This window comes from Caretta caretta, chromosome 1 (assembly GCF_965140235.1).
Source record: "Caretta caretta isolate rCarCar2 chromosome 1, rCarCar1.hap1, whole genome shotgun sequence".
NCBI classification, from domain to species: Eukaryota; Metazoa; Chordata; order Testudines; family Cheloniidae; genus Caretta; species Caretta caretta.
Window position 1 is genome coordinate 261,297,261 of NC_134206.1, and position 22,570 is coordinate 261,319,830.

Here is a 22,570-nt window from a genome sequence, read left to right on the forward strand (position 1 = left end):
ATATGGTCAGATTGAGTTGGAGAGCTCATTTAAAGTGTTTTCATGCTGAAGGATATCTGGTCTGTTGTAAACATGACACTTCATTTGTCCTAAACAAATTATTTATCACCTTGAATGGGTCTGGTCTTTAAACTACTTTCTTATTAGTCTTTCTGTTATTTGACTTCAATTTCTGTACAGCCTTTAGTTGTCTGGCTTATTATGAGAGTGCAGCATAACAGCACATCTGAAAGAGTCACAGTGTTATGGGATTTAAACATGGTGTTTACACAATTAACGAAGTCCCTTTTGAGCCTCTTGGGGTTTGTCTACACAGGGATAAAAGACCCGCAGCATGACTGCAGCTGGCCTAGGTCAGCTGACTCAGGCTCTGGCTCGGGCTCGGGCTTGGGCTGTGGGCCTAAAGTTCGCTGTGTAGACATTTGGGCTCTCTGGAACCCTGTATCTCACAGGGTCCCAGAGCTTGGGCTCCATCCAGCCCAGGCCTGAATGTCTACACATCTATTTCTCAACCCTGGAACCTGAACCCCGCAAGCCCAAGTCAACTGACCTGGGCCAGCTGTAGGTTTTTTATTCCTGTGTAGACATACTCTTTGATTTGCACGACCAGATTTCTTACATGGGCTATTTTTTTACCTAAAGTTCATTATGTTTAAAAAATTGATTTTTAAGAGCTGCTGAGTTAGCTGGTATTTGTACTGACAGAATTCAGTGGAAGTTCTGGGTGTTTGGCATCTCTGAAAATCTAGCCACTTTTATTTAGGTGCCCAAGTATGGATTGAGTTCCTATTTTAGGCATTCAAGTTTGAAAATTGTAGCCCGTTTCCAGTGGTTGTCTTGCATTTCTCACTGATTGTCTGGAACTGTCAGAGATAACTGTGCAGCAAAAACAAGCATCAAGTGATCTCAGATACTACCTGTAACTCAAGTCCTGTCAGCACACACAAACATTTAACCTGAGTGGGGTGGTATTTTTAACTCGAGTTGCCAGGCCTGTCGGGGTAGGCTAAAGCCTGAGTTAGCACAGCTCATCAATAGCTAACTTGATGGCTCTACACTGTGGATGCAGGTCTGCTCCACTTGAGTGCTCCAGCACCTTTCTACCGTTCCCCTGTGTGTCTAGAAATGACAGACAAGTTCTCCTACAATTGACTGGAAAACAATTCATGAAGTGGCTCAGTTTACTGCAGTGAAAATAACCACGGTATGTCCCCCTACAAGTCTTAATGCCACTCACGAATGCATGCAGCACCAGCATGGACACAGCAGCTTTGGTGGTGTTTTTGCATTGTAGCTGCTCTTATGGGAGTGTAGATAACTGAAGTTAAATCTGTAGGGAAGATATACTGTTGGAAAACCTATTTTGTAGAAGAATGCCAGCACCCAAATTGCTCATCTTTTTTTAGGGTCTGCAGGGTAAACACAAAAAGCTTGCTTCATACAGTTATGAAGTGTTGCTTGGCACTGTGCTGAGTCTATTTCTGAACTCCTAGAAATCCACCTTTCCTGCTTATGTATTGTGATGTTGATCTTCCATCTTGTGCATATTTTTAGTCCTAGTTTTCACTTTAAATGTAGACTATATAGTTTCTCTTTTATATAGAGACCAATATATAGCATTTTACCTATATATGTGCATATACATACACTCTTTACTGGTCAGAAGCTCTGACATGTGCATTTCTGCCTTGAGTTAGGGGACATGAGAACTTAGAATCATAGAATATCAGGGTTGGAAGGGACCCCAGAAGGTCATCTAGTCCAACCCCCTGCTCAAAGCAGGACCAATTCCCAGTTAAATCATCCCAGCCAGGGCTTTGTCAAGCCTGACCTTAAAAACCTCTAAGGAAGGAGATTCTACCACCTCCCTAGGTAACGCATTCCAGTGTTTCACCACCCTCTTAGTGAAAAAGTTTTTCCTAATATCCAATCTAAACCTCCCCCACTGCAACTTGAGACCATTACTCCTCGTTCTGTCATCTGCTACCATTGAGAACAGTCTAGAGCCATCCTCTTTGGAACCCCCTTTCAGGTAGTTGAAAGCAGCTATCAAATCCCCCCTCATTCTTCTCTTCTGCAGGCTAAACAATCCCAGCTCCCTCAGCCTCTCCTCATAACTCATGTGTTCCAGTCCCCTAATCATTTTTGTTGCCCTTCGCTGGACTCTCTCCAATTTATCCACATCCTTCTTGTAGTGTGGGGCCCAAAACTGGACACAGTACTCCAGATGAGGCCTCACCAATGTCGAATAGAGGGGAACGATCACGTCCCTCGATCTGCTTGCTATGCCCCTACTTATACATCCCAAAATGCCATTGGCCTTCTTGGCAACAAGGGCACACTGCTGACTCATATCCAGCTTCTCGTCCACTGTCACCCCTAGGTCCTTTTCCACAGAACTGCTGCCTAGCCATTCGGTCCCTAGTCTGTAGCTGTGCATTGGGTTCTTCCGTCCTAAGTGCAGGACCCTGCACTTATCCTTATTGAACCTCCTCAGATTTCTTTTGGCCCAATCCTCCAATTTGTCTAGGTCTTTCTGTATCCTATCCCTCCCCTCCAGCGTATCTACCACTCCTCCCAGTTTAGTATCATCCGCAAATTTGCTGAGAGTGCAATCCACACCATCCTCCAGATCATTTATGAAGATATTGAACAAAACCGGCCCCAGGACCGTCCCTTGGGGTACTCCACTTGATACCGGCTGCCAACTAGATATGGAGCCATTGATCACTACCCGTTGAGCCCGACAATCAAAAATTTAAACTTCTGAAAGCTTGTGTGATCTTTCTGTGTCAGAGGCAGTGTGACAATAAGGACAATAGGAATCTTTGGTACATACAGATTTCTCAGAAATAAAAATACAAATTTTCTGCTAAATTTAATAAAAGCCATGATTTTCAAAACAGTTAAGTGATTTTGGGTGCCAAACTTGAAACATACTAATAGAGCCTGAATTTCAGAGGATAGGTGTTCAGTGCTCCCTAATCACTTTTGAAAATCTGGGCCATTCTTCCTTTATTGTTAGATAATTTAGAAGCTCTTAATAAAATACTATAAAATAGTTGTGGACCAGCTGGAGAGTTTGCCTTTCTTTCTGACTTAAATAAATGCTGCTTCTCAGTGCTGTTTTAGGCAAAAGTGGTTGTCCTCAAGACTTTAATAAGAAGATATTGTGAATGTATTAAGTCCCCATTATGATACTTTTTAAAAGCATAAAATGAAGTTGAGGGATTAAAACCCACAAATTCCCTTCTTTTAAAAAGTGTCAAGATGAATTACTGCTTACTTTTAAAGATGGAAATGGAATTTTATTGTATGCCACCAAAATGATTTTATTTACAATAAAAAGTTACAAATATGAGATTTTGCAGAAATAGTACAGCACAGCTGTTGGATTGATAGAACTTTTAAAATATACACAGGCTTTTGTAAAGACGAGTAAAATGCTTGCTCTTCCTTGCAGCTTAGCAAACTTTCTTTTCAGAGATGTGATGTCGATCTACTGATAACTGTGTTGCAAACAAAAACAGGACCCCCATGCCATTGTATTACTTTGTTTACTAATTTAGAACTAGTACATTATCTTCCAATGTTGAACTTGTCAGTCAAAGCAGTCAGTCACTAGGCGTAACACATGTGTACTCTGGACCCCTTGAATGGGAGAAAAGCACTGGTAGATTGGATTCCTGGGTTCTGTTTGCAGCTTTTTACAGGCTTCCCATGTGATCCTGATAGGAGAAGTTGTAGGACACTTTCAATTTGAAAGTCACATTTGTATGAAATTTTATATCTATTATTGTTATAGCATTTAATATAATCAATATTATAAATTGATATAGACCCCCCCAAGAGCAGATTCTGAATGGACTAAAATATTTGCCCATGTTCTCTTGTCTGTCAGATTAGAGATGGAAGAGATCTAAGTGCTATTAGATTGTAACAGAACACTTTCTCCGGTTTATTTCCTTTTTTTCACTTGTGTGTTTGACAGCACTTGGTGTAATACAGCAGTTTCAGCTGTTTGTATGGGCCCCAGATTCTCCATCCATTACACAGGGATAATTTCTTACCTCCCAGGGGTGTGAGGCTTAATTCATGTTTGTCAAGAGTTTGGGATCCTCTGTATTCTGCCTCACTTCGGCAAATCACTTTAGCAAATGCTTATATCCCATTGAACTCAATGAAACGTAAGCACATGCTTACGTTTGCTGAATCAGGGCCTAAATAATTACAAAATATTGTTTTTATTTGTTACCGTAGTTTTTGACAGATGTTCTGATAAGCATAATCTTTGTAAAATATTAAAATATCCTTGTAAAATAGCTCATAGAATGAAAGAGAGGTTAAGTAATTCAAAGACAGGAGGTTCTCCAGAGTCTTAACACTAATTCCTTTTGCTTAATTTCCCATGTACTCCCGAAGGCAGGCATCTCCTGTAATCACCTTCCATTCTGTATGTCCTCACTAAAGCGAATAACTACAGCTAGATCTTCAATTTATAATCTTCAAAGCCACTGTCCCTAGCTGTTTCGATTACAGCCTGTTGTAAAGTATATCTTCAGCTTTAGGTTCCTGACTGCACGGAATTCTTGTCCTGATTTCCTTCCCTACACATTTAATCCTTGCCCGTCCACTTCCAAAAGGAGGAAAACTACTTTAAAAGAGAAACTTATCCATATGGCCTGATGTTAGACTCAGCTGTCCACTATTGCTAAGTCTGGTGTTTTTGACATCACAAGTTGTTGTAATTGAATTACATTTTTAGTGTCTCTTTCAGCAGATCCTTTTGTACAGCTCTTTAACATCTTGCACATACTACTAGAAATAATTGCTTTTCAGTCATGGTACTATTTATAACTGACACACATAGACCAGAAAGCATACTTTATACTACATGATTTTAAAATGTCTTTACAGCATGAAAGAACAAACCCTGATTCTGTTTTAATAGCTTAAAATCCAAGTATCAGAACAGAGAGTTTGATTTATATTTTGGTTACAAACACAGGTTCAAGCAAAAATGAAAATGTGTTCAGTTTTTACTCTTTAATTTTATGATAGTATAGAGTAGGCGCTCCTCTTCACTCCCTATCATATGCTTGTCAGTACAACTGAAAAACGGTGGGATTTTTCGTTGCCAGGGCGTGGAGCTGGAAAGTGCACTTTGACATTTTGTAGAGCAAAGGAGAGAGTGAGAACTGAGCTGGTCTATAAACTACTAGACTTTGGGTGTGTCAGCATGACATGAAATACTTGCTTTGAATTCTGTGAAATGGGGACGTGCCAGTCTGTGTGCACTCCATTTGCTCATAGACCGAAGGATGGTGGCTCTTTTCAGCAGGATAGCCTGAGATCAGGAAACCAGACAATTGTTCTGTTAATCTCCCTGGAACCCTTATGGCTTTCATGTGCAAAGAGAGCGTCTTAAAATCTTGGTCTATATCAGGCTTCAGAAAAGGAATTGTTCAAAAAGTGGTTTCTGATTTTATATGTGCAAATTCAGTGATTGGTTACACAAATGCCTTTCTGTACACATGAGTGTGGTAATAGCATGTGAGAGTGCAAATTTAGAAGCCGACTGAAATAGGATAGCCTTTGGGAGGAAACCTCTGTGGAGTAGCTATCTCTGATGAAGGGATACTAGATATTTATTCAACTTTCTTGTTCAAACCTATTCACAAGAGAGGGCACTTTATTTTGGGGAATTTGTAGTCCTATACTAAAGTAAATTTGAGTTTTATTTTTAAATTCTTATACTTCTGTGGCATAAGCATTTCAGTCAATGGCCGTATGTCTTTTGCCTATTCCAGTACAATGTAAACACATCTATGTGTTAACTGTTATGCATTTCAAAGCTTTATAAATCTGACAGTGCTATGCATTAATGTAAATTAAAATAGTCTGAATATTTTGTGTATATCTGCCAATTGAATCTCTTTCCTCATGAAGAAACATGGTAAATTATATTTGTAAGCTACTGTCCATCTTCAAAATGAAAAGGAGTACTTGTGGCACCTTAGAGACTAACCAGTTTATTTGAGCATAAGCTTTTGTGAGCTACAGCTCACTTCATCGGATGCATACTGTGGAAACTGCAGAAGACATTATATACACAGAGACCATGAAACAATACCTCCTCCCATCCCACTCTCCTGCTGGTAATAGCTTATCTAAAGTGATCACTCTCCTTATAATGTGTATGATAATCAAGTTGGGCCATTTCCAGCACAAATCCAGGTTTTCTCACCCTCCGCCCCCTCCCCCCCACAAACTCACGGAGGGTGAGAAAACCTGGATTTGTGCTGGAAATGGCCCAACTTGATTATCATACACATTGTAAGGAGAGTGATCACTTTAGATAAGCTATTACCAGCAGGAGAGTGGGATGGGAGGAGGTATTGTTTCATGGTCTCTGTGTATATAATGTCTTCTGCAGTTTCCACAATATGCATCCGACGAAGTGAGCTGTAGCTCACGAAAGCTTATGCTCAAATAAATTGGTTAGTCTCTAAGGTGCCACAAGTACTCCTTTTCTTTTTGCGAATACAGACTAACACTGCTGTTACTCTGAAACCTGTCATCTTCAAAATGTATGGGATACAGTCTTCCTGCTTCCTTTGCACACCCTATCCCCCCAAAACCCTCATACCTTCATCAGCCATCAGATTTTTTTACATTAGTTGTCCTCAACTCCACCTAGTAGAATGAAATTATTCCAGGCAAGTTGAAATCTTGTTGGTCCAAATTCCCTTGGAGTAGATTAAGATCGCCAATCAGATGAAAATGTGACTCACCATAGAAACAGCTCACCCTGTAGCATAGATGTGGTGAATTAACCAATCATTTTCTGGCACATTCATATTTAATAGAAAACATAGCAACAAAGATGATAGCATGACAACGGCAGCATCTGCCCAAGATAATTTTTTTTGGGGGGGAGGAGGGAGCCCATGAAAAAAGATCCCCTGGAAAGTCATTTTTAATGTATGCTTAATCACAAAAAATACTGTAGGTGGGTACAATATCCTAGAAATTAAAGTTTTGTATAATAAATGATGTTTTAGATTTGATATGACACACCTAATGGCTTACAAATGACATAGCTACAAGCAAATGAACAATCTTCCACTTGTGAAGATAAATGCCATATGAGACCAAATCATTATATATTAGAATTACAGTTTCTGTGTTTTGTCAGGGGAAAAATGCACAGGATTTTTCAGGAAATAATACAGGTAGTACAGCCCAATTTCATAAGCATTTAAAAAAATCCTCCTCGGGCTGTTGGCAGGCATGTACTTAATGTGTACAAGGGTTGACTTGAATGGGACATTCTGTAGGTAAAGGGGTTTTCTCGTGCACTACAAGTTGTACGATTGGGACCATATTGAGCTACCAAATACAACTTACAATCTGGGCTTGATATAAACCCCCAAGAGCAGATTCTGAATGGACTAAAATATTTGCCCATGTTCTCTTGTCTGTCAGATTAGAGATGGAAGAGATCTAAGTCTGTTGTTTCAGCTCACTTTCCTTGGCAGAGGAATGGAGAGAGAATGAGTGTGAATGTGTGTGCATGCGCACAGTTCGTCTGTGTCTTGATAAATTATTTGGTTTTGACAGAGAGAAGGAGCAAGAAAGGGAAGAACAGTTAATGGAAGACAAGAAAAGGAAGAAAGAGGATAAGAAAAAGAAGGAATCTACTCAGAAGGTAGGTTTGTTATTTGAAGTCTCCCTACCCCCAATTGTTAACTATATAGAACCCTGTTCAGCAAGTGTTTGCTTCTTTACTTACTGAGTCTTTGTGAAAATGCTTCATTGTCTGAAGTATGGCAATGCCTCATTGAGGATTCTGGGTTTTGTGTTAGTTTTGCTTAAAGTTTAATTGTGTGGTATGGTTGGGATTTCTTTTGTTATTTTTAGAGGACTGGAGGGAGGAGGAGATTAACTGTCTTCATTATGTTATAGAGCAGTATTGTAGGGGCACTGAACAGTGGTTCTTCTGATCTTTGCACCTCCAGCTGTTTATATATACCTCTCTCTGCAGTGAAATTTTGCGTCGGCTCAAAACTGACATTTGGGAGAGGAAATATGGGATTTTTTTTATTTTGAGGGGGCATAAAAGAGAAGGAATAAATGGATAGTTTAATAGTAAAGCCCCTTTCATGATCCATCTTTTTCTGAATCTTCAGTCTTAGAGAAATGTGTGTGGTTGGGGGAGGGGGAGGGGCATTGTAAACAGTTGTTGTGCCCAGCTACTGATTTTGAGCAGGCAGTTTGCTAATCAAAGTGTTACCTGAAATGGCTTCCAAGAAGTCTAGATACTGTTTCAGGAACTGACAAAAATTGTGACATGGAAAGGGTCTGTTTGAAACATTTCCGTGTTTGTATTAAGAAACATCTTTTAAACCAGGAGCAGAAAGGAATCCTCATAAGTGAAGCTAACTACTATCCGTTCTTGCCAGGCCAAAAAAGCCTATTAATGTCACTGAGTACTTCAGCTGGTATTGTTTCAGTTATGTTGTGTGGATTCTTACTGAAAGAGGGCTACGAAATAATCCTATGCCAGTTTCACTTTGGCCTACTAAAGGCTTGTCTAAATACAGTTGTTCCTTCAATTTAACTACATTAGCTTAGGAACTGATACAGTTAACAGTGCAGCGTCCAGTGTGGATGTATTTATAGTGCAGTTACACTGATATAAAAGTATTAATATCAGTACAGTTTTTTTCAGTAAATTTACTGGAAGATCTGATTTGATTTATCCCAAAACTGTTACATTTCACTTCCCTATCGCTTCTTAATAGTGGAGTATAAAAAATAAAAATAACTGACATTTTCTTCTTTGAGTGCTTGTTCATGTCCGTTCCAGTCAGGTGTGTGTGCACAGTCAGAAATTTTTCTCTTAGCAGCTCCCATTGGGTCGGCTGTGGAGCCCCCTGGAGTGACGCTTTCATGGCGCTCAATATATGACCCTGCCGACCCAGCCCCGCCTCAGTTCCTTCTTACCACCAGTGACTGTTGTTGGAACTGCGGTCCCTTGCTTAGCAAGTGCTTTCCTTAGTGTTCTTTATATAGTTAGCTTAGCCTAGTTTAGTTGTAGTTAGTCTTAGTTATTGTATATAGTGAGGTTTGGGAGCGTATTTCCCTAATCCCAACACCTCTCTCTCTCTCTCTCTCTCTCTCTCTCTCTCTTTTTCTCTCTCCCCGCCCCCCACACCTCCTTGGGCTCTGGTGCATGCTGTGAGCCCAAGGCTTTAAACTCTGCAGAACCTGCAGCAAGCCTATGCTAACGAGCGACCCCCACGACTTGTGTCTGGGGGAGGCGCACCAGACAGAAAGGTGCAAGCTCTGCAGGGCTTTCCACCCCAGAACTAAAAAGGCGTGAGATTTCTGATTGAAGCAGTTGCTTACGGAATCTGCCCCTTCATCCCCAATCTGCTGCAGACCACCAGGACCCCGCACCGAACACGTCCGTATGGAGTGCCCCGGCATTGGTACGTGACATGGTGCTGAGGAAGGACTTTAGTCTGAGAGACCCTGGGCACTGGCACTGCAGGATGCACAGGCAACCCAGCACCACTTGCATTCACTGGTGCTGTACAAGCAGCATAGAAAAGCTAACGGGGAGATCGCCGGTGCATAAAGCAGTGGGACCTGCAGGCGCAGTACTGGGGCATCCAGTAAAGGAGCCCTCGGTGTCCAGGCAGCAAGAGTCAGCCCCATCGACTTCGGTTCCCACGGCACAGCGACTCCTGGGATGGGAAGTGCAAGGTGAAGGAGTTGAAGTTACCTTCCACCCCGGACACTTTTGAAGCCGCCAGAGACTTAATAGTGATGATGCCTCCTCAGCCCCTGGTGATCAGAGATAAGCCCCCACTGCGACCAGCACCCTCTAGAAGTAAGCCGGCCATGATGCAATGGTCACCCTCTTCTGCCCGGCACCGTTTGCTTCGGCACCGCTGCAGATCGCCATCCTCAAAGCACTGCTCTTTGGCACCGGACTCCATGATGGATTCCCCGGCACCGGACTCCATGAGGGGTCCCCGGCACCAGCAGCACAACGCTCCCCGCCACCGACAAGGGAGAGGCAGCCATCCCCGGCTCCAAGAGAGGACTGGCATTGGTCCCTGGCCCAGGCATCTTGACGCCAGTCCCCTGAATCATCAACTCTGCATAGGTCCCCGGCGCAGTACCTTGCGGTGCCATCGTGATCATCTCAGTCGAGATCCGTGTCTTCTGCCTCGGATGGTGATTCATACTATTCCCATCTGACAAGCGACAGAGAGAGGCACCAATGGCATGGCAACCCCAGTGGCAACCTCTGGCGCAATGGCCTTTTTGGACCCCCTGGGCTTACCATCAGGCCTAGGGCTCCTTTTCAGAAGCTCCTGTTCAGTGGCCTCAGAGCACCGACCACTCCAAACAGCCAAAGACTGGCTTATGCCCCGTGGTTCTGAGGAAACCTTGGCGCAAGCCCCATAGTTGGTCTAGGTCGCCTCCAAGGCAACTCCAAGGCATGACCCATTTGCAAGGCCAGGATACTGTCACCTCGGCTATGGTCACTGGAGGATCAGAAGGACCCAGTACCACTTCTGGCCTCCCCATCTTCGTCCCCGGACGGAGCGGTGGTGGGAGGTTCAACCTCGGGCCCTCCAATTGACCACAGGGCCCACCATGACCTTCTATGAAGGATTGCACGTAACATGAGGTTACAGGCGGAGGAGGTGGTCGAACCTGAAGACCCCATGGTTGACATCCTTGTGCCAGAGGGACTGTCCAGGGTAGCTCTGCCACTAATAAAAACTATCCAGAGCAATATTAAGACTCTGGCAGACCCTTGCCTCAATCCCACCTGCCTCCAAGGGCGTAGAGTGCAAGTACTTCGTTTCCTCCAGGGGATACGAGTACCTGTTCTCTCACCTGCAACCATGCTCCCTCGTAGTATCGGTGATGAATGAGAAAGAGATGGGGCAGCAAGGGCCGGCCCCTAAATCCAAGGAGTCGAAAGGATGGACCCTTTTGGCAGGAAAATCTACGCAACTGAGGGCCTGCAGCTGAGGATAGTTAACCTGCAAGCTATCCTCAGCAGGTACAACTTCAACTCATGGGCCTCCATGTTGAAGTTTAAAGGAAGGCAGTGGCGCGAACCTCCCTCCAGACTTCATTGGACTCTGCGTACTCAGCCGCCCGCACCCTTTCCTCAGGAGTAGCCACGAGGAGGAGCTCATTGCTACAGCCGTCCGGGTTGCCCCCGGGGCTGCAACAAACCCTGCAGGACCTACCATTTGAAGGTGCAGGGTCATTTTCGGAGCAAACAAACTCCAAGCTGCAGTCTCAAAGGCTCCCGGGCGACTACGAAGTTGTTGGGTATGCACACCCCGGTAACCCAACAACAACATTTCAAGCCCCAACTGCAACAACACTGCCCATATCCACCTCGGCGGAGGCAGGATTTTTATACGGGATGCCTGAGTCTCCTCGGCCACATGGCAGCCTGCAGTTAAGTGGTCTGCCATGGCTGACTGAGGCTTAGGCCACTCCAGGTGTGGCTTGCTTTGTCCTATTGCCTGGGACGCAACAGCCTGGACGTAGTGGTCACGGTGCCAGGGCAAGTACTTGAGTCCCTCCAATGGTGACTTGACCCTCAGGCAGTCTGCGAGGAAGTTCCATTCAACAGCCCCCAGCCCTCCTTGTCCCTTGTCACAGACGTGTTAGCTCTGGGATGGGGTGTGCATTTGGGAGACCTCCAAACACAGGGCCTATGGTCACGGGAGGAGCTTCCCCTTCATATCAACACAAAGGAACTCAGGGCAGTACGATTAGCATGCCAAACCTTTCAGGCCTGGCTGCGAGGTCAGTGCGTGGTAGTGATGACGGACAACAGCACTGCCATGTGTTACATCAACAAGCAGGGTGGAGCCCGTTCCTTCCCCCGTGTCGAGAAGCTCTCTGGCTGTGGGAGTTCTGCATAGCTCACTCCATTCACATGGAGGCATCCTATCTCCCAGGAGTTCAAAACGAACGAGCGGACCATCTCAGCAGATCGTTCTGCAATTGCAAGTGGTCGATCCATCCGGATGTCATACAGTTCATCTTCCAAGGGTGGGGGTTTCCCCAGGTCGACTGTTCGCCACCAGGAGCAACAGGAAGTGTCCAATGTTCTGCTCCTTCCAGAATCAGTCCTGGTTCGATGACGTTTCTGCTTCCCTGGGGAGGCCGCCTGTTGTACGCCTTTCCCCCCTATCCCTCTCATGCGCAAGGTACTTCTCAAGGTCCACAGGGACCGAACAGAGATAATTCTCATGGCCCCTACAACACTGGTACACCACGCTCCTGGAACTGTCAGTGGACACTCCGATTGAGTTACCACTGCATTCGGATCTGATCACTCAGGACCACGGTCGCCTTTACCACTGGGCCTCCAGTCCCTCCATCTTATGGCCTGGAAGCCTCATGGTTAAACCCCATGGAGCGTCTGTGCTCAGAACCACTAAGGGAGGTCCTACTTGGCAGTAGGAAACCATCTACTAGGGCCACATATCTAGCTAAGTGGAAAAAGTTCTCTTGCTGGTGTGCCTAGCAGCATACACTTCCAGTACAGGCATCTGTACCACTTATTCTAGAGTACCTTCTGTACCTGAAACAACAAGGACTGGCAGCGTCCTCCATCAAAATACATTTCACTGCTATCTCAGTCTTCCACCTGGGAGCGTCCGGCCGACCCGCATTTGCTAACCCCATGGTAGGCCATTTCCTCAAAGGTTTGCAGTGCCTACATCCTCAGAACAGAGAGCCTGTCCCTGTCCCCTCAGTTTTATCCTCTCCAAATTAATGGGGCCCCCTTTTGAGCCAATAGCAACTTGCTTCCTTCTCTATCTATTGTGGAAGGTAGCCTTCCTGGTGGCCATCACATCAACTAGGAAGGTGTCAGAGCTAAAGGCCCTTACCTCCGATCCACCCTACCAAGCCTTCCACAAGAATAAGGTGCAACACAGGCCTCACCTAGCCTTTCTTCCCAAGGTAGTGTCACTCTTTCATACTAGCCAAGACATTTTTCTATCCTGTCTTCTATCCTAAGCCTCATGCCAGTCAGTAGTCGAGAGCAGAGGCTACCCTCATTGGATGTTTGGCAAGCGCTAGCATTGTACATCGAGTGCACTAAGCCGTTCAGGAAATCAAACCAGCTGTTCATAGCGGTAGCAGACCGAATGAAAGGACTCCCAGTCTCATCTCAAAGAATATCTTTCTGGATCACATCCTGCATCCACGCGTGCTACGAGCTGGCCAAGATCCCAGCCCTGGCACTTACGGCACATTCCACGAGGGCACAGGCCTCAGCAGCAGCGTTCCTGACCCAGGTCTCGATACAAGAAATTTGCAGTGCAGCAGCGTGGTCCTTGGTGCATATGTTCACCTCTCATTATGCTGTTACCCAGCACGCCAGAGATGATGCAGCATTCGGCAGAGCGGTGCTCCAATCAGCGTTTCCTTAACTCCGACCCCACTTCTGGGATGGAGCTTGGGAGTCGCCTGATTGGAGTTGACATGGACAAGCACTCGAAGAAGAAAAAACGGTTACTCACCTTCTCATAACTGTTCTTCGAGATGCGGTGTTCAAGTCCATTCCAATACTCACCCTCCTACTCCTCTGTTGGAGTAACCGGTAAGAAGGAACCGAGGAGTCAGCAGGGTCCTATATAGAGCATCTTGAAGGTGTCACTCCAGGGGGCCCCACAGCTGACCCGACGGGAGCTGCCAAGGGAAAACTTCCTGACAACTGTGCACGCGGTGCGCACACACCTGATTGGAATGAACATGAACAGCACATCTCCAAGAACAACAGTTACGAGAAGGTGAGTAACCGTTATCCCACCCCCCCACCCCCCCAAATCTAATGATGTGCAGAGCCAAGAGCTGCTTCACCAGCACCCTCTGAGAAGAAAAGTGACCTATGAGGCGAGCACGCTGGTATTTAGTGATCCAAGAGCAAATTGGAAAGCTTGTTACAGAAGATCAGGCTGCTCTTGTAAACTTGTAATAACTCAAGTACAGGAGAAGGAAGCAGGAAGAAGAGGCGGCTAGCTCTTTGAAAAGATTATTGATCATCTTGAAACATCATTGTTGGATCTTGTTGAGTATTCAGAGTTCTGAATGTAGAAGTCAAATGCTTGCCACTTTGATTGTTGCCCACTGCCTGCCAAAGAATATACAACGTGACTTTCTCCAGTAGTTTGCCGTTATGGTATCCACCCAAAATCCTGGGGAAGATGACATCTGTTTATCTTCTAGAGGCTCGTCTTGTAGTAATGTTTTTAGGGGCAAAGATTTGGGGATAAGGGGAAGAAAGTCTTGATCAGCGGAAGAGGGATGAAAGTCTCTTTGCATTGTGTTCAATAATATATTTGAACACAAAGTGGTAAATAGGTTTTAGGGCAGCTACTGTTACATTTTTAAGACAGTGCTGATAGAGGTTGGGAAGTTGTTAAAAATTGTTGTTCTGTGTCAAAGAATTTCTTTTCTTGCCAGTGATGCATTTTTCTCACGAAATATGAGAGAAGGTAATCTACAAACAAATCACATGTGCAACTCTGCATAACAAAATGTTTGTTTTCTAATCAAAACTATTGAGGGGGCTTTTTTTTTAGCTTTGTGTCTTTCACGCTTGTCACTAGATTGTCCAGTATTGTTAAATTGAAGTGGCTTCTTCCCTTTCTTCAACATAGCCCCTCTTAGTGCTCACGATCCGAGTTTCCCACAGGTAGGTAGATCATTGCAATCTATGGTGCAGTGACAAATCTCTTCAGATTTCTTTTCAAAGTTTTAGCAAAGTCATAAGGACAGAATCTCTCATTGGGATGAAGGATGCAATGTAGGGTTTGGTGCAAACGCTAGAAGTAATGGGCTTAATTTGCAGGAAGGAAGATTTAGGTTATGTATTAGGAAAAACTTTATAACTAAAAGGATAGTTAAGTTCTGGAATAGGCTTCCAAGGGAGGTTGTGGAAATCCCTGGAGGTTTTTAAAAACAGGTTGGACAAGGATGCTCTAGGTATACTTGCCTCGCAACACAGTCAGCAGCTGATGACCCTTTTGAGGCCCGCTTGGGGGGAGGGATGGCATTTTATATTTTGGGATATGTTCTGTTCACATACCCCAAAGAGCATCTTTCCAAAGTGGAATGATGCCGGCAGCAATTGAGTGGTGTGTTTCTTTTTATTATTCTTTACTGTACAAAAGAGATCTGGCTAGGTTGGTGTAGACAATAAATAGCCTTTTACTTGTAGTGCTTCTGTTATTCTATATTGTGACTGTACCGTCCAGAATTAGGGACTGGTTCAGCAATTTCTTTTAAGAAGAGGTAACACACAGCCTGACACATGATGATCTTGGGGTTTTCCCTTATTGTGTAGAGGAGCTCATGACCAACAAGTTCAAAACATGCTACAATACAAAGAATTCCAGAGAACATTCCAGTGGCATATTTGATTCTACTGTAGCTGGAAATCTACACTGCGAAAAGAATTTAAAAGTACAGCAAAAGCAAAAATGGGGCGGGGGGGTGTGTTGACTGGTGTGATCGTTCACTTCAGTAGGTCCATTATAGAGAGCCTGTTGCATTCATGGGATTTTGAAATCTGATGGTGCTGGAGGTATTGCAGATTCCCATTTGTGATAGTGATAATAAGATTGAAGTTGTCTTCTCCTTGGAAAAGAAAATGGCAGGGGAGAAAGGTGAAGGGAAAGACTGCAAAGAGATGCGTTGGTGCTTTTCACTGAAGTTGTCCTTGTAGGCAGCATGAGATGTCACTGTAACAGTGCTCACTTATGGGGCTGTATGTGACATTCTTTAGGTTTCTTTTCATTATGCATTGCAATTTGTTACGGTAATGGTTTCCTCTAATGATATTAAAAAGCCATATTTGGAGTGAATACATATTTGTGCTTTAAAATGCTACAGTGGAAAAATATCTTACAAATTATCATGAATGAAGTACTACTTCCTCTCTGTTTGTTTGTTTGGACCAAATATGTCTCAGAGGTGATAATAAATAACTCTTGGTCCTCTTGAAAACTTTCTTTACATATTTTTGAGCAGGGTACTTCAGCTTTTGATTGTCAGCTGATTTTTAAACTGAGAGGCTGGTCTAGTAGTAATAAATGAGGGCTGCATTGTAGAGCAGCTGTTTTTTCTTGCTTTTATTAACTTCCTTGTTTCTAATTTGCAGGTCACAGATCAAAAAACCAAAGGTAAGGGATTTAATTTGTTTAAATCTATAGAGCATAGTTTTGTGTAGGCTCAGAACAGGCCTTTGTCCTTGACTAAAATTCTTGGATAAGGGAGGGAGACTCTCATGTCCCATGATGAGGCATTTCTGCCTGAGTAGTAAGCAGAAACAGCAGTAGTAATGGTCAAGAAGAGAACACATAGGAACATTTTCAGTCAGCCTTCAAAATGTTTTGTTTGAAGAAGAAAAGTAGGCTTTTTTGAATTAAAATATCTTCACTGTGATGATCTCTCATGAATTAGGCTAATGTTGAAATCCCTAAAAAAAGTGCAGTTTTTCAGAAGTGCAGCCACCAACTGAGACAGACTAAATGCATAGAATGGGAGTGAGAGAGAGTAGTTTTAATGAGGGAACACCAAAATGAGTAGAATACATTCTACCGCTGTCTGAGTTGAATTAAGAGATGTTAAAGCATTGAGACGTGAATGTCAAATGGAGACAGAAAAGATGGTAGATAAGCATCATAACTTGCTCACCTGATTTAAAATATAATTGAACCTAATTTGCATCCTAGCATTGTGAAAGTAGTGGAGGAAACAGCCATTAAAAAGAGGCAGCAAAGGAGAAATAGTAATTTGGCTTAAATTAAAAAAAATTCCTAATAATTTTTGGACAATGAAACTTGCATAGGAAAGTAAGAAAACCCATCACCAGCTGTTTACAAAGATAAAAATGGGATATAACACAATCTATTGTTCTAGAGGAATTCCTATTCTTGTGGTCTTCTACTGCTTTCCTAAAAGTATGTTTCTGCTTGTATTTAAAAGGTGAATAACATCAGCAATGTGATGTTTGGGAGAATAACCCCTTCTAATTCTACTGTTACTTCAGTCCACAAGAGAGACTGGAGTAGTTACAACTCTAAAATGTGTCCTTGGTTTTGGAGTCTGAGCATGTCTTTGTGAAATGTTTTGACTTCTAACAACCTGGTTAGGGTATAACAAATGCTACCTTTGTTCCCAAACTTTTTAATGTGTGAGCTTACTTTGCTTCATTTCTAGAAACGTGGAGACTAGAGGAGTGTAGGTGTACTGGTTTTGGAATCTCCCAAGTAGATGAAGATAGTTTTGTTAAGGCACAAGCTCCCCTAGGATTCCCTCATTTTCCCCCTCTTACCGCTTTACCTCTACTCAAAGGTCCTCAGAGAGGCCCTTAAATACAAGCTCATTTTGTCTAGATCTCATTACAGAGTATGTAAACATTCCTGGGTCAGGCAGAGAGGGTTGCTCCAGAATGAAAGAAGGCATTTCCTTCCTCTAGCAGCTGTGGATTCTATCTGGCTTAGGGTATATTGTCACTGCCCAAAATGATGGGTTTTTTTGTTTAGCTATCTCATTGTTAAAACAAATGTGGGTTAGCTATCTCGCTGTAAAACCCTAATGGAGATAAAGTACCAGGTAGTCTTTACCTTGATGTAACTAGGTGAGGTCAGTGCTTTGACCTCACCTGGCCTACAGTGCAGTAAAAGTGACACATTCTGGTCTCCACTAAGATTTTATAGTGAGTTAGCTAACGGGAATGAGTTGTCTCTTCGCTGTACAAAACAAGAAACCCACCCATCTTTTATTTGTAGTAACAACATATCCTTAATGAGCAAGGTAAAAGCTTGGGAACTAAATTCATATTTTCCATATGGCAGCACACAACAGTGCCCCAAAGATTAAGAAATAGGGAGGAAAACATTACAACATTTGTATTAATCATTGACCGTTTAAATTTAAAACTTGAATCTGAGATTTCACCCATGATGTCTAAATCACTGGTGATGAGATACAAATATGCGGTTTCTGCTTAACTTAACTGGTTCCTTGATGGGGCTGAATTTGTACAGTATTCTGAGAGGAGAATAGCCATATCAAAGTTGAATTTCACTGAGTTCTTATATCCATTTGTTAGGTTTTGTATCTTATAAAATTATAACTTTCCTTCCTCTTGTGTTCCAGTGCCCGAAGTGACAAAACCAAGTTCAAGCCAGCCAGTGGCCGCCAGCCCAATTGGCAGCTCTCCATCGCCACCAGTCAATGGTGGCAACAATGCCAAAAGGGTGGCAGTGCCGAACGGACAACCGCCAAGCGCCGCCCGCTACATGCCTCGGGAGGTGCCGCCGCGATTCCGTTGCCAGCAGGACCACAAAGTGTTACTGAAACGTGGGCAGCCCCCTCCGCCATCCTGTATGCTACTTGGGGGTGGGGCAGGGCCTCCTCCCTCTTCAGCACCTGGAGCAAACCCAAACAACGCACAACCAGTGACAGGAGCACTGCTGCAGAGCGACAGTGGGACTGCAACAGGTAAGGAAAGCTTAGCTGAAGAAGGATCAGGTAAAATCGTTCACAAACGTGTTATGTATTAAAACTTCTAACTTTTTAGAAAAGTTATTTTACTTTACTTTTATGCTCCCCAAGACTGCTGATTTTTAACTTTTTTTGGGGTACTGGTTGTTTTAAAAACAAACAACAAAAAAAACCCCACCAAAGACATTGTCATCAGAATTACCACACTGGAACAGAGCAATGGTCCATCTAGTCCAATAGTCTCTCCCCACTTCTGACAGCGGACAGTACCAGATCCTTTATAGGAAGGTTTCAGAGTAGCAGCCGTGTTAGTCTGTGTCCGCAAAAAGAAAAGGAGGACTTGCATCCGATGAAGTGAGCTGTAGCTCATGAAAGCTTACGCTCAAATAAATTTGTTAGTCTCTAAGGTGCCACAAGTCCTCCTTTCCTTTTTATAGGAAGGGTATGTCTCCCCTCTTTCCAACACACAATAATGCACCTCTCTAATTGGGTGGTACTGTGTAAGCTAGGATCAAATTGAAATTTGCTGTGGCGCTCCCCCCTCTCCCCCAACTTATGAGCTGAAATATAAGGTATTTATCCTAGGTATTGTAATCTTTCTATTTTGTACAGGACTTCTATTTTGTTGTAGTTTGTAATGCATAAAGAAATCCTCCTTCATCCAGGTTTTTGTCCTTAGGAATTATGATATTACGTGTTAAAACACATGTAAGAGCACTATGGGGTAAGGGGAATATAGTGTGGTGGACCACCAACTTGGAATAACGGTTGTTCCTTAGCTAGCTGATGTGCAGCAGTCTCCAGTAGGCTCGTTAGGATCTTTGATGCAATCCACCTCTCTTCCTGCTGCTGGCAGTTTTTTGCCTCTGTCTTTTCTGGCTCAGCTAAGGATAGTTACAACAGCAGTGCTTTAGTTCTAGTCAGCATAAAACTAAAGACCAAATCTGTCAGTTCTGTAGATATTAGCTGCAGTGAAGCATAGCAGGTGTGGTCCATTTCTAGTCTTGCTGACGTAGTAAGTTAGAACTCCTTCTGGTCCCTGACTTTGTCTGTTGACCATTCTTCTTGATTGTCCCTCCCAAGGTAGGACTTAGTTTCTTACAAATTGCGTGTTAGGAAGCTTTTTAGTTGTTTTCTGTAACATAAACTTTATTTGTAGGGTTTAAGTAATTTGTAGGAACTGGTCTTCCTAATGGTGATATCTTCATTTGTTTTTCTGTTGTGATATTAGATTCCAGAATAAAAGGTTGGTTTTTAGGACTTGCCCTTCTTTGGGACAAGAGGACTATGACAGATTGCTGTGCCCAGTATATTAAATGCTAAGTGAGGGATATATGCCCCTACTCTCTCTGACTTCATTTTTTTGGACTTAGGACCAAGTGTTTTGACTACAGTTGATGATGAAAGAAGCTCTTTTATAAGCTTCCAGGCTATATGAAGAGTCAAGCTGACTTAAGTAGTTCCTTTTTTAAGGTCATGTTCTTGGGACAAATCAAACTCCATTGAGAGATCTCCCTTCTGAGGAAGCTGGGTGAATCCAAGAAGCAAATTCCAGCTTCAGCTGAAGCAACAAGGGCACCTTCCTCAATATTGGGAGGTCAAGGGAAGAAGAAAAGACAGCATCATCTCTTCTCCAAAGTGTACCACTCTTTTAAATCCATCCAGATCTGTTCACCAGGATTGTGGAAGTATTATAGGCTGAGGTCTCCATAGTTCAAGAAATGGGTCAGAAGTTATTTGGTATCCCAGAACCAACCTAACCTGGCAGAGTGGTGGTCATATCTATAAAAGAAGGAGGCCTTATGGATTCTCTTGAGGATGATGATGAGGAGGATAATACAAGTTTCTATTCCAACATCATCTTCTCAGGCAGACTAGTTATACCAGGTCTCTGTTTAAGGGTTTGATTCTTTTTTTCCAGTACCCAATCTCATTATTTTTGATGGCTTCTGTAAAAAGAAAAAGTAGGGCCAAGAAAATATCATAAACTTAAAGGTGTCAGGAAGATGGATAATCTCAATCAGAGGTGACCTAACAGATCATGCTGGCAAACTACAAAGCTTTTTGGTCTAGTATGACTTTATAATGTGATATATGCTTGTTCAATTGTTGGAACATCTTCCTGAGGATCTGAAGAAGGAGATTAAAGAAGTAGTCATAGAGGGGGCTTATAGTGGCAAAGCATTCTCTAGAAGTTGCCTGTGATGCTTCAGGCATAGATTCCTATTCATTGGCTATACAGCTATCACTATGAGAAGAACTGACTATTTGAAGTACTGTGGGCTGTCTTTGGATGTTGTACAGTCAATATAATCTCAGCCTCAAAACCCAGTATTTGTTTTCCTGAAGCTACTTGGGGCTGATGGTTTCATCTATCCTCATAAGTCCATTTGCAGTTTTAACACTGTTAATTATGCCTCAGGATGTCTGTCTCCTTTTGTATGGTGAACTAACTTGCACAGTATTTGCAAGAGGTATCTCTTTCAAATCACCGAAGGTCTTACTGAGAGATATTTCCAAGGCAGGGAGAGACCCAAATCTGAGCCAGTTGAATATCTGAAACTTTTTGAGACCAAGTTACACACACGTGCACTGATTGCTAAGAGTAATTCAGCCTTCATTCAAAATTTCTCCCCTATATTCAAAGGAAGGTAATGTGGTGATGGTGAAGGTGAACACCTATGTTATGCTCAGCAGATTGCCAGGGAAGGGTTTGGTGAAATTTTCAGTGCTGAGAAATGGTTCACCTTTGAAAATGGGTGCATCCACCAACTCGATCACATGTGTGGCAATCCATCTTCTGTGCAAGGATAACACATTTGTGGATGAAATAAGCAGAAACAGCAACCTTCAACAAGAATGGGTGTTGAAAGATTTCATGGTCAAGTCCTCTTCTGCCGATAGATCTGTTTCACTCAAATTCTACATTTTTCCTCCAGAGGAAGGCAATGGTCTTTTGTTGACAGATACCTTCTTATTTAACAACATTGTCCTGCAAGCAAACATTATTTGTACACTATCAGTGATCCCCAGGATAAGTAAGAAAATCACACACCTTGAATTTTTTTTGCTGATAACCCTGAACTTGGCCAGAGATTTTTGTCACATGGAGCTCTTAAATGTAGCAGTGAAGCCACCTTTTTGCCTCTTGTTTCTTTTCTGAATCTTCACTTATCACCGACATTAAATATTTCACCAGTGTCCCTGCAGCTAGTAAGGTGGATCATACATCTGATATCCTAGATCAAGTTGTCTTACAGAAATTGCTGGAGATGCTATTGAAAAGTCCGAAACCTTCAACAGCAAATCCTATGCTGCTGCATGGCAGAGACTATAAATGGACAGCATAAAGAAATACATCTGTAGCAATACCTGTTAGACGTTTTTGACCCTCAATGTCTCAAGAAATCAGGACTCTGTGTATTTTGTTTACAAAAAATAACCACCATTATTAACACCAAGTCATCTGCTCTGGTGTTAGCAAAGGTGGGAACCTCAGTGTAGACTATTCTCTAGCTCTGGCAGCTGTTTTTAGTACCACAATCTAATCTAATCAGTTGACTAGATTTGCACTGAGCAAAATTCAGTTAACACAGTGCAGAAAACAGCTACTGGAGTCAGTAAGCAGTCCATATACTGAGGCTCCAATGTCACACCAGGGTAGCTAAAACAATGGCAGCAACAGTGGAAGTTTTTGGTAAATAAAATTACTAGTATAGGCAGAGCTTTAGAGTATGCATCTCAGCCTTTCATGTTCCAGTACAAGGGACCTCCTGTGCTTTTACAAACAAGGTGCTTTTGAAGGGATGTTTTAATGCTGTCCCACCTTTTTTGGGAATACAGTCGAGTACTACCCAAGCTGATGCTTTCTTGATTTAAGCCTCTGAGAGAGTATTCTGTTGTCGCTCCTTGAAGACTGTGTCTTGAGGCAACAACATCAGTCAGGAGAGTTCTTGAGCTCCAAGCACTAATTACTGACTCTCTTTATGTG

General features: G+C 43.1%; 1 protein-coding gene across 4 annotated transcripts in view; it reads left to right on the forward strand.

The window, feature by feature from the left end:
* The window catches only part of TNRC6B (trinucleotide repeat containing adaptor 6B), a 222,269-nt gene that overhangs the window by 151,656 nt on the left and 48,043 nt on the right, over positions 1 to 22,570 (forward strand). For all 4 annotated transcript variants that reach the window (XM_075124191.1, XM_048834703.2, XM_048834752.2 and 1 more), the window contains 3 exons: positions 7,624 to 7,711; positions 16,229 to 16,250; positions 18,232 to 18,576. In XM_075124191.1, coding sequence (XP_074980292.1) covers positions 7,624 to 7,711; positions 16,229 to 16,250; positions 18,232 to 18,576 — 455 coding nt within the window. The remainder of the gene's footprint in view (positions 1 to 7,623; positions 7,712 to 16,228; positions 16,251 to 18,231; positions 18,577 to 22,570) is intronic.